At 44.2% G+C, this 26,666-nt stretch overlaps 1 protein-coding gene across 3 annotated transcripts in view; it reads right to left on the bottom strand.

Moving 5' to 3' along the window:
- BDP1 (B double prime 1, subunit of RNA polymerase III transcription initiation factor IIIB) overlaps window positions 1-26,666 on the bottom strand; it is a 127,213-nt gene that overhangs the window by 81,278 nt on the left and 19,269 nt on the right. For all 3 annotated transcript variants that reach the window (XM_044276044.1, XM_044276043.1, XM_044276045.1), the window contains exons 2-16: window positions 18,203-18,770; window positions 17,004-17,113; window positions 15,654-15,716; window positions 14,975-15,097; window positions 13,325-13,455; window positions 13,143-13,237; window positions 10,187-10,241; window positions 8,312-8,443; window positions 5,164-5,418; window positions 4,012-4,167; window positions 3,568-3,739; window positions 2,497-2,623; window positions 797-858; window positions 559-694; window positions 379-449 (exon numbers count right to left, since the gene is read on the bottom strand). In XM_044276044.1, the coding sequence (XP_044131979.1) occupies window positions 379-449; window positions 559-694; window positions 797-858; window positions 2,497-2,623; window positions 3,568-3,739; window positions 4,012-4,167; window positions 5,164-5,418; window positions 8,312-8,443; window positions 10,187-10,241; window positions 13,143-13,237; window positions 13,325-13,455; window positions 14,975-15,097; window positions 15,654-15,716; window positions 17,004-17,113; window positions 18,203-18,770 (2,256 nt within the window). The remainder of the gene's footprint in view (window positions 1-378; window positions 450-558; window positions 695-796; window positions 859-2,496; window positions 2,624-3,567; window positions 3,740-4,011; window positions 4,168-5,163; window positions 5,419-8,311; window positions 8,444-10,186; window positions 10,242-13,142; window positions 13,238-13,324; window positions 13,456-14,974; window positions 15,098-15,653; window positions 15,717-17,003; window positions 17,114-18,202; window positions 18,771-26,666) is intronic.

Raw genomic sequence — 26,666 nt, 5'->3', positions numbered from 1 at the left:
TTCATGAAAGACCCGACAGCTCCTGCACTCCCCCGGTGGTCACATGACCACCGGGCTGGGACAGGAAGTGCATAGCGCTCCCTGATCTGTATACACAGCACTCGCTGAGCGCTGTGTATACAGCGATCTAGAAGGCAGGGACACCTGGAAACTGTCCCTGCCTTCTCTCTGGGGTGCCCTGCTGTTACTGACAGCGGATCACCCCCGCTCAGCAGCTGCACGATTAGCGTGCAGCTGCCAGCTCTGAATTGACGTTCTAAAACATCCATTCATAGTTAAACAACCGCCCATAGGATGTTTATAGTCTATGGGTGGTCATGAAGTGGTTAAGCATAGTATGTGTGAGATATGTTGAACATTTGTATTTTTTGACCTTACTTCGCTGCTTTATCTGTTTCCATCAGTGGGTCCACACTCAAGACACCTTCCTGTACTATTTTCTCATCACTCTGAAAAAGAAAGTGTAAATCAACTGTATTAACAGGTTAATCTAGTACTGGAAGAGGCTTGTCAGTGTATGCAGAAAAATTTATAAATTCTGAAGTATCTAGAAAGTACCTTCCCAACCTCTACATCATCACTGCGCTCAGTCTGCTGTTTGGTATCACTTTGCTCTTCAGCAGACACCTTCTTCACAGAAGCTCTGGATAAGTTTGGAGCAGGTCGCACTCTGCGTCCTTGAGGCACTTTTTGCCTGAAAAAATGTGAAATAAATAAAAGTACGGCTCAAGCCAATTGAGAGGAGTTCTAAAAATGAAAAAAAAAAAAAAAAAAGAGAACTTGAACAGTCACTCACTTATCCTTATGTTCTGAATCCTGTTCATCAACCTGTCCACTTCCAGCATCTGGACTGTCAACCTGGAAAATAATAAGTATTAGCTTGTATAGGTTAATCAGAAATGAGAGACTGGGGCCAGGCTGGTCTTCATGTGTACAACTAGGTAGAGGACCAGCTTGGCCACCTCAGCTGGTGGTGCTTGTTTATAGAAACACCAATGTTCACAGTCCTTATTAAGGAAAGAGTCTAGGGCAGGAATCCTCAAACTGCGGCTCTCCAGCTGTTGCAAAACTACAACTCCCAGCATGCCAGAACAGCCTACAGCTATCAGCCTACAGCGCAGGGCATTGTGGGAGTTGTAGTTTTACAACAGCTGGAGGGCCGCAATTTGAGGAAGCCTGATCTAGGGACTACCTAATGCTAACTACAATGGGAAAATGTGGAGTCCAGAAAGAAATTGTGGTCGACATTGATCTGATGTGATGCAGTGTTCTAATGGTTCTGAATAGTGTTGAGCGAAGCTTCGGATCATAGATTCAAAGTCGCTTTACTCTAAACATCATTTGAATGCTGTAGAGAGACCAGTCTCCGTGCAGCATTCAAACGTAAGAGCTTCACGGCGGTGATATTTTTTATGTCCGAAGTCTACCAAGACTTCGCTGAATAACTTCAGACTTCGCTTATTCAACTTGAAACCTGGGTACCGAAGCAAACTTCGGATTCCAGTTTTAAAACCGTTTTTTGAGTTAAACAATCAAAGTCTTCGGACATAACAAATTTCACCTCTGCGAAGCCGATACGTTTGAATCTACGATCCAAAGCGCTGCTTTGTTCAACACTAGTTCTGAAGTTGAGCCGACTCGGGTAATCACACAGAGACACATACAAGGTGTGTTCCTCGTAAGGACTTCCTTCTTTATTGTAGTGAGCGGTGAATATACATATATACACACACATCTTATCACAAAAAGCAGTGAGTGGCGACAAAAACATTCGGTCCTCGAGTTAGTATCTTGAAACAAGGATAAAAGAGAAAAACAATCCAGCACTCCTGTCATTTTTGAGCAGTCGGTCCTTTTATTGCAGTGATAAAAATTCAGACAGTGGTACAACCTCCATTAGTGTCATTCGCAGTCTACGCGTTTCAAACTAAGCAGTTCTTATTCATGACTCCATTGGAATAAGAAGTGCTTAGTTCGAAACGCGTAGACTGCGAATGACACTAATGGAGGTTGTACCACTGTACGAATTTTTAATCACCGCAATAAAAGAACCGACGGCTAAAAAATTACAGGAGTGCTGGATTGTTTTTCTCTTTTACCCTTGTCTCAAGAGGTCTCACCATGGTTTCCTGTGCACCCAAGGACTTCCTCTACATGTGGCAGGTGAGCTGGTCTACCCTACAAGTCTGGAGTTAGTATGTCTAGTTAGAGATACAAGGATTAGCATAGAGGGCAGTAGGGGGCGCACTGTGGAACTTATACGCTTTCTTCCACGGGATACAACATGGATTTCTTTCACAATCCCCCTCCGATCTAAGTACATGTTAAAGATTTTATCAGATCCATACAAAATGAATACATCTACAAAATGGCTGACCGTATGCCTTCCCTCACAATAGTTTTTCCTCATCAGAAAGGGTGAGAAGATTTGGTTCATGAACAGTAACAAACTGAATATTAGTAATAAAGTCGTAGTAAGATATATTGAACACTCACCGTTTTACACGCAGGGAGGCTGGTTTCTTCCTGGGGGACATCTATCATGGGCTCAGCTTCTCCAACCAGAGACACATCGGAGGGTTGTGACGCAGCGTCTTTGACCTCACTTAGACTGTGAAGCAGGCTTGAAGCGTAATAGAGAAATTCTTCATGAATGGTGGTGAAAAACAGCTACTACTTTTTGTCAAATATACCAATTTGCCCTAAGTGAAGCGGGTAAGAACTTTCAAATTTGGGTGAATAAATGGCATCGTGAACTGTTTTCTACTGTAGGCAGCAATAGGGCACTGGGGCAGCAGGAAAGCTATAGGGAAATACATTAAAATCGCTTGCGCTGCCCCTTCCCTTAGCTACTGACAGCAGAGTAAAGACCTCATGTACAGCACTTGTACAGATACCACTTTTGCAATATAGCTTAAAGTGGTTGTCCCACCTACAGTTTTCAAACCAGCACCTGGATCTGAATATTTTTGCAATTGCATGTAATTAAAACTTTAGCATAGCCACTGAGTTATTCAATACAATGTATCTGTATAGCACCACCGCCTTTTTTTTCCTTATTTCTTTGACCTGCTCACTGAGAAGGCCGCACATGCTCAGTTCCATCAATCAACTGCCTCCTGAGCTGTGATAGGTAGAGCATGGACACGCCCCCTGAGCTGCAGCGGAAAGACACTCCCCTTGAGCAGTCAGCTTGATATAAATCTAGCAGAGCAATGAATGTGGAGATCTCTGGATCCATGTGAGGTACAGGGCTGGTTCTAGCTTTGTTAGAAAGAGACTGTCCTGTATGATAGGATGTCAGATTATCAGTTTTTACATTAGTCAAGGGATAACCCCTTTAATGGATGCAGCCTTCACATTACCTGTGCAGTTACCTCCGTGTCCATAGCTGCCCTGCTTGTGCATACATAAAGAGGCTGTTACATAATTGGTGTTATCTGGGAGACACAGCCCTAACTAGTAACACCCAGCTTACAATTACCATAATTCATAAATTTCTAGGTGGAATAACAGAGAAATAGCACAATGCACAGTTCTTCAGAATGCTTTCAGTATTCAACATACCCAGATAGATCCTCGAGTCCTGACTGGCAGTCGCTCTCTTCAGTAAAGAGTACTAGTGAGGTTTCCTCTTCACATGTAACAGCCACCGACTGAGAGGAGACATCAGCTTCCCCGGCTTTACAAGGCAGGTCTACATCATCAGGCTCAAACTCTTCGGTTATGTCCAAGTCTGCTACAGGAGAACAAAAATACATTCTGATTAATGTCACCAGCGCAGTGCCCATATCCGTATCCAACCTGACATGAAGCACTTTGGATCTGCAGAATGCTGTCCATAGTATTCTACTGAAAGGGACACTTCGGGCGACAGCTTTGCTGATGTCACTCAACCTTTTCCCTTTCAGCCCCATACTTGGTCACCACATTCAGATGTGGGGGGTGATCTCTCTTTGTGCGCTGATACTGCTGCACGAATGTGCAACGGTAGCTACAATGCATATTTACCATCATCTTCATCATCGTCCAATTCAGATTCTTTGTAATTAGGTTTATTTTGTTGCACTCTGGTCTTCTTTTCAGCAAGGGGCTCTTTAAGATTTCCATCACCATCTACTGACTGAAGCTCAGGTCTGTTGTCCGTGTCCCGTGCGGTGATCTTACCTGTAGAGAGAATAAGCAAGCCCATTCAGAGTTCAGCTCGCTTCCTATGTCCGAGTAGATATAGCTGGAACTGGGTACTATGGGTTTCGAGCATGTCTGACAAACCAGCTCTGAATAACGCACCACTGAGCCCCCATAGTAAGCAGATGAAAATGGAAATAAATCTCTATAATGTAAATGTATAAACACTTGCAGCACGGTGGCTCAGTGGTCAGCGCTGGAGCCCTAGGTTGAAATCCAACAAAAGACATCATCTGCATGGAGTTTGCGTGTTCTCCCCATGCTTGTGGGTTTCCTCTGGGTTCTCTGGCTTCCTCTAACTTCAAAGACATACTGATAGGGAATCCAGATTGTGTGCCCCATTGGAGACAGTGAGTGATGATAATATCTGTAAAGCGCTATATAAAAGGTATATATAAGTAAAATAAAATAATAAAGTACTACAGCCAGAATCCAGCTCCAAGTACCCTGAAAGAGCTGCTGCTGATGGATACACAGCTTGGCTTTTTTCCCTGGTCATGCTCCAATATGGGTTAAAAAGTCAAACTTTGACTCATGGTGAGCCCTCGTAATGGCGACACTAGCGAGATGATCCTCTTTCTCTGGGGCATGCCTATCTTGCATAGTATTTTCCCACTGAGCATTGCCAGCAAGTCTCCATACACAACGGATCTCCTTAGGCTAGTTAAAGACGAGCGAGTTCAATGTAAGAAACTCACTGCGTGATTTCCTGTTCTGACCTCTGACAGGATCGCATAGCATTATAATGTGGTGTGACGCTGACAGACCTGGACTCTACTGAATTATACTGACAGCATAACAGAAGTGCAATTAAGTCAAGCAAGGACACACAGCATTATAACTTATTACATGAGGAGCGGAGGTCAGAACGGGAAATCATGCTTACACACGTAGTGAGTTTCTCACACTGAACTTGCTCGTCTGTAACTAGCCTTAAAGAGAGCCGGTACCTCCCTCCACCAAGCCAGGTCTCACTTTTAGACTTCTTTTTTGGCATCTGTGTTACGTCGTCATCCTGTGACTCCTGATTTTCCTCGTCGGGTTCCTTTGCGTGATCTTTTTTCCTCTTGGCCCTCTTATTTTTGACAGCGGCAGGTTCAGCCACCGCCGAGCACTCATCAACATCTAGAGATCTGTTGTTCTCCTTCTCTGCTGTTCTAGCGTCCGCTCCTTCCTCTTCTGATATAATCGAATCCTCATCACAAAGGCTTTGCTCTGCGGCAGCTTTGCCTGTATTACATGAATCAGATATATTTGTATAGTAAGCAAACATAGGCAGAATAAATATATCAAAAATGCAGAAGAAAATCAATTCATAAAAATAAATACCGTTCTAACCATGAAAGGGTATATAGGTATCATTCATTATAACCGCAACCTCCGGCACTCCAGGTGTTCTGGAACTACAACTCCCAGAGGAGTTAGAACAGACGATCATGTTGGCATGCTGGGAGATGTAGTTTTGCAGCAGGTGGAGTGCTAAAGGTTGCTGATCCCTGCCTTATACAAATGAGGGCCCTGTAAAATCCAGTGATGGGTGGGGAACATGAAAACTGCTAACAGCCAATGAACCAATGAGTACTGACCAGAGATTGAATTACATTTTTAGGGTGCATGTGAGGGTGCATGCACACTGTAGTGTATTCTGAAGTAGATTTGCTCCAGATCTCACCTCAATCCGCACAATTGACATGCTGTGGATTTTCAAATCTGCATCGCAGGTCAATTTCTATGCAAAAAATTTCCACAACCTTTACGTGAAATTAAAAAAATCTCACCTATGTAACCAGTACTGTATTACACTGCAGATGTGGCACAAAAAAAACGCATAATACCTACCATGTGCATGTGGCCGAAAATTACTCCTCTTTTGAGGAGTATGATTTACTTCAAGAGGAATACAAAATAAGTTACAATGTGGCTGTTTTTTATTTTCTGGCCATAACTTTTTTTATTCTGTCGACGGGGCCATACGAGGGATTGTTTATTTGTGGGCCGAATTGTATTTTTTAGTTGATACCACTTTTGGGGAAATATAACTGAATTATTTTCTATTAAGGCTACTTTCACACTGGCGTTTTGGTTTCCGTTTGTGAGATCCGTTTCAGGGCTCTCACAAGCGCTCCAAAACGGATCAGTTTTGCCCTAATGCATTCTGAATGGAAAAGGATCCGCTCAGAATGCGTCAGTTTGCCTTCGTTCCGTCTCCGTTCCTCTCTGGAGGCGGACACTAAAACACTGCCTGCAGCGTTTTGCTGTCCGCCTAACGAAGCAGAGCCAAACGGATCCGTCCTGGCACACAATGTAAGTCAAAAATCTAGACACAATAGAAAACTGATCCGTCCCCCATTGATTTTCAATGGTGTTCAAGACGAATCCGTCATGGCTATAGAAGACATAATACAACCGCATCCGTTCTTGACGGATACATGCGGTTGTATTATTGTAACAGAACAGTTTTTGCTGATCCATGACGGATCCTCAAAAAACGCTAGTGTGAATGTAGCCTAACTTTTTTAGAATGTTAATGAGGGGGAGGGGAAAGGTTTTGCGCACGTTATACTTATGACCTTGGCCCCACGGTATAACTAGCATGTTAATTTTATTCTATGGGTCTGTACGATTGCCATGATATCAAATATGTATTGTTTTACTACCTCTGCAAAAATAATAGTATTTATATATCACTGCATTCCATGAGCCACAATATATAGATTTTTCTGTCAATGTAGCCATAAGACTTGTTTTTTTGCGGAATGAGTTGTAGTCTTCAGTGGTACCATTTTGGGGTATATATTGCTTATCATTTATTTTTTTACGGGAGGAGGGCGAGTGAACAAAAAACACAAAAATTCTATTGGTATTTTATTTTTATTTTTTTTATAACATGTTTTCTTTATTATACAGGTCCAGCAAACAAGGTGATACTATAATGTGGGCATGTTTGTTCCACTTTTACAAAATACCACCACCTTTTATGGAAAAATTGTTTTATTTATTTGCAATAAATTCATGAACCTATAATTTTTTTTTTGTCCCACTCTGTGACGTGGCTTTTATAATGCACCGGTATACCATGTATATCAATGAATTATAGCATATCGCTGTAAAAGTGACAGGCAGTCTATTAGGCCGTGCCATTAGCACAGTCTAATAGGCATAGCAGGCCTGGGGAATTCTGTTAGGCCCTGGGTGCAATGGTAAAGCATCACCCTGCAACGGACTTCACTGGGATGTATAGCAGCTGTGCTTGGTATTGCTGCTCAGGTCCATTCACTTAAAGGGAACCTGTCACCGGGATTTTGTGTATAGAGCTGAGGACATAGGTTGCTAGATGGCCGCTAGCACATCTTCAATACCCAGTCCCCATAGCTCTGTGTGCTTTTATTGTGTCAAAAAAAAACAAAAAACGATTTGATACATATGCATGTTAACCTGAGACGAGTCCTGTCCGTGACTCCTCTCAGGGACAGGACTCATCTCAGGTTAATTTGCATATGTATCAAATCGTTTTTTTTACACAATAAAAGCACACAGAGCTATGGGGACTGGGTATTGCAGATGTGCTAGCGGCCATCTAGCAACCCATGTCCTCGGCTCTATACACAAAATCCCGGTGACAGGTTCCCTTTAAGCAATAAATTCAATTACAAAATCTATCTTTATATAAGTTAAGATTGATGATCCCTTCAAATAACCTAGTGAGGTATGCAGGCATGTCTGAGGAAAACAGGATCCACTAGGACAAAGCCAAATGGGCAATTTATTACCCAGAGTCCAGGAATCAAAAAGTGTATGACAGCTCATCCAGACCTAGTATTTTTATTTCTTTAACAGATCCAACAACCAATGTGCTTGGATAACGTTAAAAATCAATGACATGCAGGTAAACGGCACGTCACTGCCAATCACTGTCCTCGGCGTTGGACCGCTGAGGACAGTGAGTGGCTGCAGTGGTCACGTACCGTACACCAGCAGCGGCAGGAGGGCTGGACCGGAGCTGCACAGAACAGCGCTAGAACAGTTTAAAATGAATTTTTATTTTAAGCTTTAGGGATGATCAGAGACTTCATCTCAGGCAGCACCTTTTAATGTCCAGTAAATCGAGAGTTAAAGACACTACCTTTTTGTTTCTTGCGTGGTTTAGCATTCGTCTTACGTGGCTGTTGACTTCTTGTTTTCTTTTTCTTTCCTGCTTCAAGAGCCTTATCGAGGAGCGCAGCAAAAAATTCAAAATCAAAATCTCTCTTCTCCCCTGATAAACAGTTAATAAAACGGTTTAGTGAGTGAGAACATATCACAGAGCAATAAGTTACCAATATAATTACTAAAGGGAACCCCAGTTATAGATTACTATGATGCTGTGTGCATCGGGCCGTCCGTGGGGCTATTGTCCCGCACTCATATGATATTATACGTATCGCCCCGTGTCCCGCACTCATATGAAATATATATCGCCCCGTGGACGGCCCGATGCGCACAGCGTCATAGTAACCCATGATGCTGTGCGCTCCCCTGCGCACGACGTATGCCGCTCCGGGACATATGGCCCGCTCATGGACCGTATGTCTCGGAGGGCATACGGTCGTGTGCATGAGCCCTAACGCTGTGCGCTCCTGAGAATCGAGCAGTGTCCATAATGGGGAATCACGATCACACATGTGGTGCGATTTCCACCCAGGTCAAGCTCATCTGAATTGTCAGCATTGGGATGTGCTGACTGACCCCTTTTTTCTTTGCCATCTGAAAGTGGCCTTATGTAAGTTCACACTGTTGCCTATTAACAGGCACCACGGCGACTACTTTGGATGTTCTTGATTCTATGGTCCCGTAATTTGCTCCAAAATTATCAAATGCTGCACGTTGTTTGATACGTTTGCTGCATCTTCAAAACTACTATTTTTGTCTGGAGATGTTCCTCCAGTTTTTTCACCAGCCCTCTGCTGAAGTGAGCTTGCACCGTTTTTTGTAACTTACTAACCCCCTCCCATTTTATAGTCTACAGGTCACATTCAATTTCTCTACTTCCAAGGAATCTAGTGACACTTACAAGAGTACTAAAGGTAATATGCCTGGCGCAGACCCTGAGGGGCCACCACATGACACAGAAAACACCAAAGAGGTAACCCCTGTGTCATTTACCATCCCTTATAGCCATAAACCGGGCATCGGTGTTTCACTGGGGGCTCTATTAAGCTGCTTATAAAAGAACAAGGAGATGTCTCCTATAACAGCCAAAAACACATATAGTCCTCTTCCATATGAGCACGTTTGGTCCGGATAACATGCTCCGTGCCACGTATTGGCTGCCTTTCCCAAACTGAGCACAATTTACCAGGCTGTGAGTTCCTGAATGACTGCAGGTGTACTGCGCTGTAATGCCATGAGTACAGTACAGTCAGGCAGGACCTCACAGCACCATAAATCACTATGAAACTTTAAGTTCGGGTTAGAGGAGCAGTATTGGGTCCAGGAAATGCAGCCAACAAAAAGGAGCGTGTTTTCTGGACCGAATGCGCTTGTGTGAGGCCCACTTCACATATATCATTTGTGTCCAGCCAGGCGTTTTATGCTGGGAGCCGGACACAAATGAAATATGTGCACAGCACTAAAGTGCCCAGATCCAGTGTCTGTACACTGATGGCGCCGGACAGAAAACCAGAGCATGCGGTGTTTGGCATCCAGCAGCACAACTATGGGATCAGTTCTGGCTCAGTCCCCCTCATATGTTTTCGGCATTACGCTGGAGGGGAACTGAGCTGGATCGGACATTTGTGAAGGGGGCCTGAAAGAGGCCTTAGTGACAGAATGCCTAAATTACTGACAGCCATAGCAGCACCCTCCCTCCACTTGCCCTGAAGGTGCAGGACCTGAGAGAAGATGCATGGATGCACCCTCTGGTGTCCCAGATCCTGTAGTAGGGGACGGAGAGAGGAGCTGCTACTGAATGTTAGTGCTCTTTTTTTTCAGAAAGACAAAGATTTCTATAATCACTTACTAAAAGCCTTGTCTATCCTCCATCCATTCACTCGTTCTTCCTTCTTAAATTTGTTCTACCATGAAACAAAAAAAAAAAAAAAAAAGTTAATAAGCAATAGACAATAAGAAAATGTTCTTCCTATGAAAAGTTTATAGCAAATTACAGAAATCATCCCTCCAGATTGCACAAAATGGGGAGGTTGGATCACTCTCGGTGTCACAGGTGCGGTGCGGAGGGCGCCAACTTTTGGCATATGATATGGGACTGCCCGGGTATACGTCAGTTTTGGGTGTCGATTTTGGAGGTTCTCAAGACCTTGGTCCCTACGACGCTGCAGCTGTGCCCCAAGATGTGCATTCTGGGTATTGTAGACGAGGAAACTTGGTCGCATTACCACAGGATCTTCCTGGAAAGGACCCTGTTCTTGGCCAGAAAAGCGATTGCGCTGCGCTGGATGGGGGAGTCTCTTCCCTCGAGGGGTCAATGGCTGTCGCTGGTAAATAGTGCGATTTCCATGGAAAAAGTGGTCTATAAACACAGGGGGTGCCCACAGAAGTTTGATAGGGTCTGGTCTGAGTGGTGCTCTTCGCCGCTTACTTTGCACGCAACGCGCCCGTAGAGGTTGGTTGAGGTTTGCTTGACCAGTGGGGATCTTTTCCTTGGTGTCTCTCGAGATCTCTGACATAGGATGTTACTGGGGGAGTCCACTGGGGCTCTCTCACTTCTGTTGATTATGTGTTACTGACATGTATGCCTCCTACCTGCATCCCCAGAACTGCGGATTTGAAGCATTTGTGTTAATCATTTCTGTTAGACCCCTGCGTGGGCCTTTGTGATGTCATGTGTACGCCATACTTGTTTTGCTATCCTTGAATAAAACGAGTTTAAAAAAAAAAAATTACAGAAATCATCTGATATATTTCATACAGAAGCTAGCCAGGTGGAATCTTTAGAAATGGTGGAGAATGAATACAACTTCTCACAAAGCAGATTATGTATTGTGTGTAAACAGCATTGGCTGTTGGCGAGTTCAAGGTAATCGCTCCTTGAGACGATTTCTGACTAATATTTGAATGGAGCGCTCCAATATTTGAGAGGTCTGCCTTATGGCGTAGTTCACCCCCATAAAGAAGGATCCGGAACCACCAGGAAGGTTTGCAGACCTCTCAAATATTGGATCGCTCCATTCGAATATTAGTCAGAAATCGTCTCAAGGAGCGATTACCTTGAACTCACCAACAGCCAATTCCCGCGAGACAACCATCACTTGGTACGGAAGTCTCGAGCGAGGACGCCAAACAGTGAGAGAGGACGGCTGCACAGCGTGGAGAGGTGGTCAGAGAGCGGAATCCCCCACCCAGGAGGGTAAGAAAAACGGCTATATCTTAATACCCCACTCCCCACCCGCAGCTTTACAACAACAGTGTTGTGTGTCAACGCACATTGGAATCACATACCTTCTCCGTGGAACTAGTACACGATCACTGTATCAACTTTGGACTATTGACTGTCCCTATTGGTGAATACATTCTAAGGAGGACAATCATTTAATATAGCGTGTGTTTTTCTTCAATTAGAGAGAAACACTTACCTTTATCTAAGGGACATCCTCACCGTCTCCTACAGTGGTATAGACGGCATTGCCATCTTGTGGTTATTGTGCACATTTACTCATATTGTATCTTATTTTTATAGAATTTTACTGTGATTCTATTTTATTGTGTTTTAACCACTTGTTCGTTTTTATATAGTGTCCTAATAAATCAATTCAATTGAACTAGATATTTGAGTGCCAGCCTTCCATTTCCTAATTTTGTTCTCCAGGAATAATTTAAAATTACTGCCAGCAACCTGTGCTAGAATAGGAGTAGGACTGGTTGCCTCCACTTGCACAGCTGCCTAGGAGGGGGTGAGGGGTCTCACTACACACTACAATAGATGGTAATGTGATTCTGCTTATGATATGCCATCACGGCTGAGCAGCCTGACAGTACCACTCACCAATATGTAGTATATGGACGTGCTAGAGAGTATAGTGTAGTGAGGCCACGTCCCCTCACCTCCCTAGGCAGCTCTTCAAGTGAGGCAACAAGTCCTGTTCACATTCGAGGACAGGTTGCTGGCAGCCATTTTAAATCATTCCCGGAGAACCCCTTTAAGACAACTTACCCCCTATCCACAGCACTCCAGCTTTGGTATTGCAGCGGCTCAATATTACGCACCTGGAAAATCTTGTTTAACGTGTTGAAACCAGTAGAGACCACCCACCAAGTAAAAACATATAGCAATAGAAGGTTTGCCCTCTACACAGAAGCAGCAATCAAAAATTCATGCAGCCCACGGGACCTCAAACATGTCCTATCACTCAAGCAATCCAGCTAAAGTATGGTTCCTGCGCGATAACAGGATTCCAAACAAATCTTCAGCTCTGATACTTAAAGGGGTTGTTCAACCATTTACAAGGGATGGCCTTCCTTCAGGAAAGGTCATCACTATCCGATTGGCAGGGGTCTGAAATATTGAACCTTCACCCGTCAGCTGTTCTGCAGTCAGGGCTGCCATCAGGAATTTCAATGCCTCTACCCCCACCCCCACCCCCCTTCCCACTTTCGAAAACTTTTTTTTAAGGTCATTTTGACATAAACATAAGATTATAATTTCTATCAACTTTTATTATGGAGGAAAATAAAGCGAAGAAGCAAATTTACAAGTTATTATTGGGATTCAAACCCAAGATCTTCTGTACAGTAATTAGAAGACTTTCCTCTAGGTAACAAAACAGACAGAACCGTGTAGGTGCGGTGCTGGAGCTATTGTAAAATAGGCGGTGGTGCAGGGTGGGGGACCCCCGCCAAACAAATAACGATGACCTATCCTGAGGATAGGCCATCACTTGTACGGGGCTGGACAACCCCTTTAAGTCATAGTACTTTGTATTACATTTGCTTACAAACTGAAAAAAATGGCAGCTCACCTTAATCTCTATTCTTTCCCTATGAGGGAAAAGTTGTCCAATCATTGAAAAGTCTGTTCCCACCATACTGATGGCCAAGAAGAACATATCAGTTTCTGAAAGACAACAAAACATTCAGTCAGAAATGTAATGTCCTACACATATATACTGGTAATGGCAGAGGACAGCCGCAGACCAGTCACCTTGATTAGACCACGGCTTGGAGTAATTCGTCTTCCGGAAACAAGAATATGTTGTTGTGGAACCTCGTTCAAAAATGGGATCATTCCCTTCAACAATCGGTGCTTTATTTCTAGAAACTTCAACGGTTAAACTGAAAGCCAGAGTAGAGAGTAGCGACAGATTAGAAGGATATTCCATTTACATGGATGGAACTGGATCTGTTTGTAACAGCAGAACATATTTAAGGGGTTGTCCGGGCTTTTACTACTGATGACCTATCCTCAGGATAGGTCCTCAATATCAGGTCGGTGGGGGTCTGACACACGGCACTCTTGTAGGAGGAGACGGTGTGCATGTGTAGTCTCCCTTCTCTCATTCTGCTCACCGCTGCTTTGCCATAGACTGCAGCGACGAGCAGGAAGAGAGAAGGCATGTCCTCCAAAGTGCTGAAACGAGTCATCCTGCTGATGACTAGAGGCCCCCTGTGGTTTCTGGGCCCTTGAGGTTGTCATGGATGATGGTCATCACAGACACCACATGGAGTAAAAGTATAACCGCTATCAGGGATCATCCAGGCCTGAAAGCCCTGCTGGTCAATCCCCAGCCTCCTGTGCCGGCACCATAGCACATTATGGCGTGTATTGGTACCACAAACCCTGTGTTTTAACTTGCAGCTTACCAGCTTTAACCATGCCCCGGAATTACTAATATTAAGAAAAACGTAGAGGAAAGTCTCCAGAAGATCCGAAATGGCTTCTGCGATCCCAAAATCTGCGCATCTTTTTGAGCCCTTTTAGACAAATAAGGGATGTATACACGGGCGCACACCATGACCTAGGACAACAACCAACTCAGATCCAGTTACTGCGCAGATACCACATTAAACTTCAGGGACTGCTCGATTATCTAGTCCTACTTCATAATCTTCCAAAAAAAAAGTTTTAAAAGCACTGTGCTTGGTGAGCTGTGAGGAGGCCGCTGCGCTCACCGGACCTCACTGCTTCCTCAAACAGCTGACTGGCAGGGGGCCCAAGAGTCAGACCCCAGCCGACCTCATATTGATGACCTATCCTTCTTTATGTTTGTGCGCCAAGTCCATTGCGGGAATCACTCTCTGTGTGCAAACATGATCCTCCGTTCTGGACTTGCAGGAGCGCACGGCATTATCATGAATTATAATGCTATGTGTCTCTGCTTGATCATACGGATAGCTTTATGTCCTATGATTCAGTAGAAATAAGGTCAAGCAGAAGAACAGCATTATAAATCATGATAATGCCCTGCGCTCTTGCAGGTCCAGAACAGAGGGTCACACTTATACACGGAGCGCGATTCCTGCAATCGACTCGCTCATGTGAATCAGCCCTTAGCCTCAATTCTAGGGACATTGCTTTACGTTTGGTTTCCTTTTATTTGGAATGACCAGTTGGCATGACATCTACCCAATTCCTGCACCTGTCTTGGTACAACCTCTAAAAGATTCTACCATCTGACTGCAGCAGTCACGTGGAGTATACAAGAACTTTATTGCTGCAGCCACACAAAGCAAGACCGGTGGGGAGGATCAGAGGTCAAACCATCAGGAGAAACGGGCGAGAATACTTTTATGTCACCACCATTCCTGGGATTCATCAAATTCTAAAATTAAGACCAAAGTAAAGTCAGCTTACCTCTCCTCATCAAGAATAATGGAGCCATCCTCTGCCACCTTCACACGAGGTGCCAGCATCTGGCTATCATCTGCTTCTTCGTCCTCATCAAGATCATCTTCTACGCTGTCTTTCCCTCCCAATCTAAGATATTGAGGAAAACACAAAAATACGCAGAATAAAGAATAAACATAGAAAACTAGCATGCAGCCATTGTTACTGTACACAATGCGGGTGATTGCGCATTAGATCCACACATTTCTGTGCATTTCTGCAACATACCAGCAATTTCTAATTGCGGATTTTGGTGCAGATTAGATGCGGTTTTGCGGCAGATCTCACCATTCATTGGAAAAGGGTGAAATCCACAGCTAAATCCGCAAACATAACCGCCATGCTATGGAACTGGAAATCCACATGGCAGGACAATTTCTATGCAGAAAAAAATAAAATATCGGCAAAGTGTACATGAGATTTGTGTAATCTCATACACTCTGCTGGTACCGTAATAGGTTGAGGTTTTTCCCACATGGGAATCTGCACGTACCCCGCTACAGGTGCCGAGGCCTAAAACGGTAGAAAATTAGAATATCGGCCTGTTACGTTTCAATGGTTTTCTCTAAACATTTGAAGTTCCAGATCCCACCTGCCGTACAAACATCTGGCCAAGGAAGCCATGGAAAAGCTCATTACATCTTACCCAGAAACCGGAGATTCCACGGGGAAAGACTTCTCGGGGCTTGGACTTTCTTCGAGTGAAGAGCTTTATGAAAACAAGGAGGGAACAACTATTAGAATTCCTCAATGATATTTCACATGAACAATATTCATATTTCAGATTGATTTACACCTAACAGACACATATGTGCATATGCAAAGTCAGCCATGCAGGGGACTAATAATCACTGGGCCAGACACACATGGGCGAGCTCAATGTGAGAAATGTGTGGCAGTGCGAGATCCCATTCCGACACCCCGTACAGCAATGTCATGATTTATAATACTGTGTGATCCTGCGAGACCTGTATCGACTAAACTACACTGACAGCATGTTATCAGTGTAATTCAATAGATTCCAGGTCCCCAAGGGACAACACTGTACGATCCTATCAGAGGAATGGAAGTCAGAATGGGACCTCAGACTGACACAGACAGTTTCTCGCATTGAACTCACTCGTGTGTATCTGGCCTGAGGGCTGTATTACACTGCCGAGGACGAGAGCCAAACAACGATATGCTTCAATCTGCTCTTCACTGCATCAGCCTATTTTACAGGCCGATGCAAAGCATACGGGGAAGGAATGATCGCTGATGCAGTTGTGTTCCCCCCACCATTTAGTTCTATTCGATTATGAGAAGCACATCCCTGAATACACAGGGAGAGGAGCTTCCGATTAGGCTACTTTCACACTGGCGTTTCTGGGTCTGCTTGTGAGATCCGTTTCAGGGCTCTCACACGCGGCCCAAAACGGATCAGTTCAGCCCCAATGCATTCTGAATGGATGAGGATCCATTCAGAATGCATCAATTTGGCTGCGATTGGTCTCCGTTGCGTTTTTTAGACGGTCACTAAAATGCAGCTTGCAGCGTTTTGGTGTCCGCCTGACGATGCGGAGCCAAACTGATCCGTCCTGACTTACAATGTAAGTCAATGGGGACGGATCCGTTTTTCACTGACACAATATGGTGCAATTGAAAACGGATCCGTCCCCCATTGACTTTCAATGTAAGTCAGGACGGATCCGTTTTGACCTAGACTTTTTTTTAAAAGAATAATGCAAACGGATCCATTCTGAACGGATACAAGCGTTTGCATTATTCGTGCGGATCCGTCTGTGCAGATACAAGACGCATCCGCACCAAACGCAAGTGTGAAAGTAGCCTAATCTGGTATCTTTCATTCTGATGAGGGACATACTAGTGCCTGCGTGCTTATTAGCGGCAAGAATATAAGAGACAGTTATTGGGAATAAGCGTACCTAGGAATAGTCGTTCACGATACAAGGACCATAAATTGCTCTGTGGAAAATAAAAGCCGCATCCCACCTACCTCATTGGGTTACTCATTGGAATGAAGTGTATAAAATCTCTCATCGTCATCTTGGATTTTTCCAGCTCTTCCAATGGGTTGATAATGGGATGTTTCACCCTCCACGCTTTCTACATCACGACACCAATCAACAACTATTAACATTACCAGGCAGGGTGCTCTGCGCCTCTATAGTTTTATACATCTGCTATTAAGGTCTCATGCACATGACCGAATACATTTTGCGGTTCACAAATCGCGGATCCATAGACCCGAATAGCGACGCGTTTTCTGCAACTTTCCATTCCGTATGTCCCACCGTTTGTTAAAAATGCCTATTCTCGCCCGCAAAACATATGGATGTGGACAGCGCACAGTGTGCTGTCTGCATTTCTAGCAGCCCCAGTGAAATGAATGGGTCCGCATTAGATCCGCAAAAAATAAGGTTGTGTGCATGGGGCCTAAAGAGGAGAGGTCACCTCTCCTGAGATGTCTGTTTTAGCAACTATTTGCATTTTCGCATGTAATAATTCTGGAGCATCTATTCTTAAGATTGTACGTTGTGTAATTCTTCTATTATTCCTACTAGAAGTTTATAAATTAAATTGCCAGCAGTCTGCAACGATGTTCCAGCTGGGTGTTTACACTGGGGGGGGGTGTCCCTGTACAATCTGACACCGTCCACACACAACCCCCAATTGGTAAAATCCATCTGGACCTTCATTGCAGACGGCTTGGAATTTATTCATGACTTCTAGAAGGAATGATAACACAATATATAATATATAACATGCAAGAGGATAACAGGACACTATTTTGGTACGTTTAGCCACTGAAGTCTGTGGACAAGACTACGTATACACAGAATGTGACTTGCAGTGCTCAATCTGCAATGCAAGTCTGGACGGAATTACAGCACAGTGAAGTCAAAGTTCTACCCGTGCTGTGTACATGCTGCAGACATGCATCATGCCCTGCTCCGAGCCAATCCGGATTCTTAGCTGCCTGGTGCCACAACCAGTGTGGGTGATCAGTATAGGACTCCTACTGACCAGAACGGTGCCAGATATAGGATGACCACCTAGTTTCTGGGAAAGGCAGCCAAGACGTATGTGGGAGAACATTATCCTACATGGCTGGGAAATGCTCCATACTTCTCTAGACAGGTAAGTGACAGCAGGTCCACTGTAGGTCGTCGGAGGATAAACAGTTGCACTCACCCGCTCTTTATGCAATTCAGCTTTCAGCAAATCGCGAAGTTTCTGCGCTCGTCTAAGCCTCTCCCTTTCCAGATTGCTGGTGATGGTCTTTCTCACTGGTTTCACCACTTCATAGACTTCATTGGTGCAGGATTTCTGGGACGGCCGCTCCTTCAGCGGGCTGGGCTCCTCCTTCTGGGGGCCCTCCACAGGTTTGGCAGTACTAATGTCCTGGGGCTTAAGGACAGATTTCTTGTATGGAGAAAACTGAGGGACCTGAGGTACCGGTGTCCTTTTTTCAGGTAAACTTACATGTTGCCCTTGAGGAGGAGACAGGGGTACCGGGGGTTTCTGAGAGCTCACCACCTTGCCCTTCTCTGGTCCCTCACTCCTACATAGGGCGGGGGTGACGGGGGGCATTGAAGGAACATCTGCTTGTGAAACTTTAAGAACCACATCAGAGGCAGAATTTGAAACCCTTGGTTTGGCCAGGTTAGGCAAAGTAGAAATTCTCTTCCTCCTTTGGAGTGGAGCGGAAGGCGTCTTACTTGGCGGAGTCTCATCGCTGACTGTAGCCGCTGATTCAACACTATGATAAATAAAACAGAGCGGATAAGTTACGGTATATCACCGAGTGATCAGGTTAGGTGGAGGGGAGGAGGCACAAACACTACTGCAGGGTACATTTATCACAATGGGAATTTGTAGGGTGGGTCCACACGGGACTGAAACACTGCGGATTTATAGTTGTGGATTTTCACGTGGCAGATCTGCATGGTTTGTTTTAAGCAATTCTCATCCACATGCTGCGGAAAAAAATCCTGTGGAAACTGAGCTGTGATGCAGATAATAAACCTGCAACATGTCAACTTATGCCACAGATTTTCATTGCGGATTTCACCTTTGTAATGCAACTCTGTGTCAAATCACAGCATTTCCCTAATGAAGTCCTCAAACAAGAAACACACCATTTGGCACTTTTTTTTTGCTGCAGATTTCAGATATCAGACACTTTATGGCGCAAAAAGACAAAAATTAAAAATAAAATCCACTGCACTTAGATCCCCAAGGGGCATGGTTGAACACAGAGGGGACATGGCTTAAATGGCATCTCTCATCAGATTTGTACCCATGACACTGGCTGACCTGTTACATGTGCACTTGGCAGCTGAAGGCCTCTGTGTTGGTCCCATGTTCATATGTGCCCACATTGTTGAGAAAAAAGAAAGTTTGAATTTATGCAAATTAGCCTCTAGGAGCAACAGGGGCGTTACCATTACACCTAGAGGCTCTGCTCTCTCTGCAACTGCCACGTACTATCCACTTTGATTGACTGAGCCAGGCAGCGAAAACATAATGCCTGGCCCTGTCAATCATAGTGGAGAGGGCGCTGCAGTTGGAGAGAGCAGAGCCTCTAAGTGTAATGGTAACGCCCCTGTTGCTCCTAGAGGCTAATTTGCATAAATTAAAACTTTCTTTTTTCTCAGCAATGCGGGCACATATGAACATGGGACCAACACAGATGCCTTCAGCTGCCAAGCGCACATGTAACAGGTCAGCCAGTGTCATAGGTACAAATCTGCTGACAGACGCAACAAGATGTGTCAAAATTTCAGCAGAAAGTAACCCAACCGATATTTGGCATATAGTTGATGAAAGTATCTAGCCCTGCACTACATTCATCATGCAGCCGCCGTCATGAATCTGGCAGATCTTTATGGTCTGGCCAGTGGCGTACATAGAGAAGTAAAGGCCCCATAGCAAGGATCAAACGAGGCCCCCACACAGGACAGAAGGGTTTCTGCCTAAACCCCTTTCAATGACCCTTGGGCCATTTTTTCCACTGCCTTATTTGCTAAAAGTTGTTCCTTTAGAGGGTAGAGTCCTGACCAAGTTTTCACCCCCAGTAGAAGAGGGGATGATCCCAACTAAGACTGGGCCCCCTCCTGCCCTGGGCCCCATAGCAGTCGCATGGTCTGCCGCTATGGTAATTACTCCCCTGGGTCTGGCTACACAGTGACATCCATCCGGCGACGGAACTACTTGCCGGATCACTCTGCCGCAAGTGTGAAAGTAGCCTAATAACCATATTGAGGCTTGATATATTGACCAATCCTTCTATAAAATCTGTACTATACGTGTATTGCATTTATGCCATGAGTAAGATCACGGATGCCATTAAAACGCTTTGCCTGGATAGGTCTGCGCCAGGGGAGCGGCTTCCTTTACCGAAGCGGCTGGTAATTTGTATTTGCTTTCAAGCCCAAGGATCCTGCTTCACAGGGACATAAATTTCAGTAGGGTCGCCATGGGACATGCTACATAATATAAAACAATATGTGTGGAAACCTATCAAAAATCTCCTAAATAATTAGAGCCACACAAATGACAATACAAGAATACATCTTTATTAAATCATCCAAAAAGGACATCATATACATATCCATAAGCAATAATGATAAAACCTTGCGAAAAGCGCTATGAAATGAAAGAAAGCCCTCCCCACAAAAACTGGAGTCAATAGGGTAAGTACCGGTATGCTGCGCCCAATGGTGGCTGTAAATAACACGGTTTAACACAGGGTTGTAAATACAGTATATATCAACAGGCTGAATGAGCCGTACATAGAAAATAACACCCCAATCCACCAATTAAACAGTATATTAAGCAGCCAGCAGTAGGGGAGACAGTAAATATGCCACACCGCTAATATGCAATCAATATATCAATACCATGATGTTACCATATGTTATAACATGTATTCAATGGGAGAGATGAAGCTGACATTCCAATGATGGAAGTATCATAAATCCCAAGTGGGAGATACACATGGTGTTAGAACACACCATATAGTCAGCACAATCCCCAATCTACCCCTGAAGAACATGCAGCAGTCCTGAAGCCATAGCAGGGCACACAATAGATCAAATCATAAATATACGACCCAGTGTAAGGAGAGCCAAGACCCGACGTACGTTTCGCAATTGGAATCGGACATGTTAATCGCCACATGTGATGTTGAGTCCCTATACACTTCGATTAAACATCAGGATGGTCAGAGCGCGGCAAATTTCTTTTTGCAACATACCAACATGAATGCCAACAAACGTAAGTTTATCATATCCTTTCTAGAATATGTGCTGACAATTTCTTTCTTTTTTGGGGGGTCCTTCTTTCTACAGCTCCAAGGGACTCCAATAGGGGCGTCTTGTGCGCCATCATATGCTAATTTGTTCCTGGGGCTGTGGGAGAGGGAAATTCTGCAAACAGACCCCATAGCCATGGCCGACAAGGTCCAATATTGGGGTCGATACATTGACGACCTTCTTATCATCTGGCAGGGGACAGAGGACGAATTTAGGACATTCGTCACAATCCTGAATGACAACGATAGGAATATTAAGTTAAATTAAATTTAAGTTAAATTAAATTTTAACTGGATAGTTTTTTTATATCTCTTTTTAACAGTTGATTGAGAACTTTGTGTACTTACCGTGGTCTTTTTGTTCTTCACATCTCTAGAAATATATGCTCCTTGATGTGGGGCGGATTGACATCTTATTTTTCCTACAGATTGACATTGGAAATGCCAATGGGGAATGAAACGTTCGGGTCATCCCTTTTTTTTTGATAAATAAGGAAAGATGGATGGTTGATGTAATCTTTTGAATTTGTATTATTCCTCTAGTTGGGTTGAGATACATAGATATTGTTGCTGTTAATATGTGAACATTGCATGCTCCAGCTACCATACAATATTTGTTGATTTTTCCCTATGTGTATATTTAGAATTGTGGCATATACAGTACAGACCAAAAGTTTGGACACACCTTCTCATTCAAAGAGTTTTCTTTATTTTCATGACTATGAAAATTGTAGATTCACACTGAAGGCATCAAAACTATGAATTAACACATGTGGAATTATATACATAACAAAAAAGTGTGAAACAACTGAAAATATGTCATATTCTAGGTTTTTCAAAGTAACCACCTTTTGCTTTGATTACTGCTTTGCACACTCTTGGCATTCTCTTGATGAGCTTCAAGAGGAAGTCACCTGAAATGGTCTTCCAACAGTCTTGAAGGAGTTCCCAGAGATGCTTAGCACTTGTTGGCCCTTTTGCCTTCACTCTGCGGTCCAGCTCACCCCAAACCATCTCGATTGGGTTCAGGTCCGGTGACTGTGGAGGCCAGGTCATCTGTCGCAGCACCCCATCATTTTCCTTCATGGTCAAATAGCCCTTACACAGCCTGGAGGTGTGTTTGGGGTCATTGTCCTGTTGAAAAATAAATGATGTTCCAACTAAACGCAAACCGGATGGAATAGCATGCCGCTGCAAGATGCTGTCGTAGCCATGCTGGTTCAGTATGCCTTCAATTTTGAATAAATCCCCAACAGTGTCACCATCACACCACCTCCTCCATGCTTCACGGTGGGAACCAGGCATGTAGAGTCCATCCGTTCACCTTTTCTGCGTCGCACAAAGACACGGTGGTTGGAACCAAAGATCTCAAATTTGGACTCATCAGACCAAAGCACAGGATTTCCACTGGTCTAATGTCCATTCCTTGTGTTCTTTAGCCCAAACAAGTCTCTTCTGCTTGTTGCCTGTCCTTAGCAGTGGTTTCCTAGCAGATATTCTACCATGAAGGCCTGATTCACACAATCTCATCTTAACAGTTGTTCTAGAGATGTGTCTGCTGCTAGAACTCTGTGTGGCATTGACCTGGACTCTAATCTGAGCTGCTGTTAACCTGCGATTTCTGAGGCTTGTGACTCAGATGAACTTATCCTCCGCAGCAGAGGTGACTCTTGGTCTTCCTTTCCTGGGGCAGTCCGCATGTGAGCCAGTTTCTTTGAAGCGCTTGATAGTTTTTGTGACTGCACTTGGGGACACTTTCAAAGTTTTCCCAATTTTTCGGACTGACTGACCTTCATTTCTTAAAGTAATGATGGCCACTCGTTTTTCTTTACTTAGCTGCTTTTTTCTTGCCATAATACAAATTCTAACAGTCTATTCAGTAGGACTATCAGCTGTGTATCCACCTGACTTCTCCACAACGCAACTGATGGTCCCAACCCCAATTATAAGGCAAGAAATCCCACTTATTAAACCTGACAGGGCACACCTGTGAAGTGAAAACCATTTCAGGTGACTACCTCTTGAAGCTCATCAAGAGAATGCCAAGAGTGTGCAAAGCAGTAATCAAAGCAAAAGGTGGCTACTTTGAGGAACCTAGAACATAATTTCATTTGTTTAATACTTTTTTAATAAGTATATAATGCCACATGTGTTAAATTCATAGTTTTGATGCCTTCAGTGTGAATCTACAATTTTCATAAAATAAATAAAGAAAACTCTTTGAATGAGAAGGTGTGTCCAAACTTTTGGTCTGTACTAATATATATATATATATATAAAACCGACAGCACTCAAAGTAAAAGATAGTGGTGTTTATTCACCCATGTGGATAGCAACATTTCAGCTCATACAAGAGCCTTTTTTCAAGCTTGAAAAAGGCTCTTGTATGAGCTGAAACGTTGCCATCCACATGGGTGAATAAACACCACTATCTTTTACTTGGAGTGCTGTCTATTTTTCATCTTTATCAAGACGGGGTAAGATGCTACATTCCCTGGACCTAGCACCCTCCTTGTGCTTTTCCAGTGCCGCCATTATTTTCCATATATATTTATATATTTTATATCCATCATTTTTTTCATTTTTTCACATTGTACAAAGTTATGTCTGCAGTGACAGTGGATATATCTGAACAATTAGTTTAGATCATTATCTCTTTCCTTGTAGTGCTGCAGGCTGCATGATATCTATACAATCTGCAATGGTGTCTGCACAGACGGATCCGCTCCTATAATGCAGACGATGGGATCCGTTCAGAACAGATCCGTCTGCATTATAGTTTAGAAAAAATTCTAAGTGTGAAAGTTGCTCAGACGGATCCGTCCAGACTTTACATTGAAAGTCAAAGGGGGACGGATCCGTTTGAAATTGAGCCATATTGTGTCAACTTCAAACGGATCCGGCCAGACGGACACCCGATATTTGCGGACTCACAGGATTGGCGCATAGTAAATGTGGTGCCAATATTCAAAAAGGGTCCAAAAACAGAGCCTGGAAACTATAGGCCGGTAAGTTTAACATCTGTTGTGGGTAAACTGTTTGAAGGTTTTCTGAGAGATGCCATCTTAGAGCATCTCAACGGAAATAAGCAAATAACGTCATATCAGCATGGCTTCGTGATGGATCGGTCATGCCAAACTAATTTAATCAGTTTCTATAAGGAGGTAAGTTCTAGACTTGACAGCAGCGAATCAATGGATGTTGTGTATCTGGACTTCTCCAAAGCATTTGACACTGTACCACATAAAAGGTTAGTATATAAAATGAGAATGCTCGGACTGGGAGAAAACGTCTTTGTGTGGGTAAGTAACTGGCTCAATGATAGAAAACAGAGGGTGGTTATTAACGGTACACACTCAGATTGGGTCACTGTCACTAGTGGGGTACCTCAGGGGTCAGTATTGGGCCCTATTCTCTTCAATATATTTATTAATGATCTTGTAAAAACTACAGATACTGGAAGCCTGTGCTAGCAGTGTGTAAAGAGTGGGAGAAGAGGGTTGCATTGACAATCCAACACAATGGGCAGCAAATTGAACACATTTTATAAGTGGTCAGAAACTTGTAAATAACTCATGAAAGAATAAAGCTATGTTAAAACCAAGCACGCCATTGTTTTTCCTGTGAAATTCCCAATAAGTTTGATGTGTCACATGACCCTCTTCCTATTGAAAAAACAAAAGTTGGATTCAAAATGGCCGCCATGGTTACCACCCATCTTGAAAAGTTTCCCCCCTCACATATACTAATGTGCCACAAACAGGAAGTTAATATCACCAATCATTCCCATTTTATTAAGGTGTATCCATATAAATGGCCCACCCTGTACATGGTATGGGAGAAGGACACAGCAGGTGCGGGTGAAGAGGCAGCAGGGTCACTGGTTGTAGGCTTATCTGAGGTGGGTTTTTAGGTTTCTTTTGAAGGATTCCACTATAGGCGAGAGTCTGATATGTTGGGGTAGTGAGTTCCAGAGTGTGGGGGACATTTGGGAGAAATCTTGGAGGCGACTGTGGGAAGGTGTGATAAGAGGAGAGAAGGAGGTCTTGTGAGGATCGGAGAATATGTGTGGGGATGTATCAGGAAAGTAGCTCAGAGATGTAGGGAGGGCACAGGTTCTAGACGGCCTTCTATGTATTTGTTAGTATTTTGAACTGAATTCGCTGGGCAATGGGGAGCCAGTGAAGGGATTGGAAGAGGATTAACAGGGTGAGAGGTGGATTAGTCGAGCAGCAGAGTGGAGGATAGATTGGAGGGGTGTGAGAGTGCTAGATGGAAGGCCACAGAGTAGAATGTTGCAGTAGTCTAGGTGGGAGATGATGAGGACGTGTATAAGTATTTTCGCAGACTCAAAGTTGAGGAAAGCGCGGATGCAGGAGATGTTTTTTAGTTGGAGGCAGCAGGTGGTGGATAGGGCTTGGATGTGCATTCGGAAGGAGAGGGCAGAATCCAGATAGTAAGGTGGTGATGTCTGGACCAGAGAAGTAGATTTGTGTGTCGTCAGCATGAAGTAGATTTGTGTGTCGTCAGCATGAAAATTATACTGAAAGCCATGGGACTCTATGAGCTGTCCCAGGCCGAGGGTGTAGATAGAGAAGTGCAGAGGTCCTAGGACAGAGCCTTGCGGGACACCAACAGAGAAGGAATGAGATGAGGAGGTGGTGTGAGAGTGCGAGACGCTAAACGTCCGTTCTGTGAGGCATGATGTGATCCAGGAGAGGGCCAGGTCAGTGATGCCAAGAGATGAGAGAGATTGTAACAGAAGGGAGTGGTCGACAGTGTCAAAGGCAGAGGACAGGTCAAGGAGGAGGACAGAGTAATGTTTTTTGGTTTTGGCTGTAAGTAGGTCATTAGTGAGGGCAGTTCTAGTTAAGTGGTGGGGTCGGAAGGATAGATCAGTTTACACAAACAGCAGAACCCCTTTAACCACCTCCCGACCGCCTAACGCACCGATGCGTCCGGGAGGTGGTTGATTTGTTCCTCCTGGACGCATCGGCGCGTCATCTCGCGAGACGCGAGATTACGTCACAGCCGGCCCGCGCATGCGCATCGCGGGCCGGCATTTCGCAGCAGAGTATTTCGTCAGCAACCTGCCGGCAACCTGTCAGCAACCCGACCTAACCCCATCATATTTGTAAATATGATGGGGTTATATGGCTGCTGTGCTCCTCTGCTCCTTCTTTTGGTCGGTTGGTTCCAGCAGAGGAGCACACATCACTGTGAGTACCCACTACACCACACTTAGCCCCCAGATCACCCCTATTAACCCTTTGATCGCCCCTGTCAATCACTAGTGAAAGTAAAAAAGTGATCAGTGCAAACTGTCACTTTTTTTTCCAC

This window comes from Bufo gargarizans, chromosome 1 (assembly GCF_014858855.1).
Source record: "Bufo gargarizans isolate SCDJY-AF-19 chromosome 1, ASM1485885v1, whole genome shotgun sequence".
Classification (NCBI taxonomy): domain Eukaryota; kingdom Metazoa; phylum Chordata; class Amphibia; order Anura; family Bufonidae; genus Bufo; species Bufo gargarizans.
This window is presented reverse-complemented; position numbering and strand designations above follow the sequence as displayed.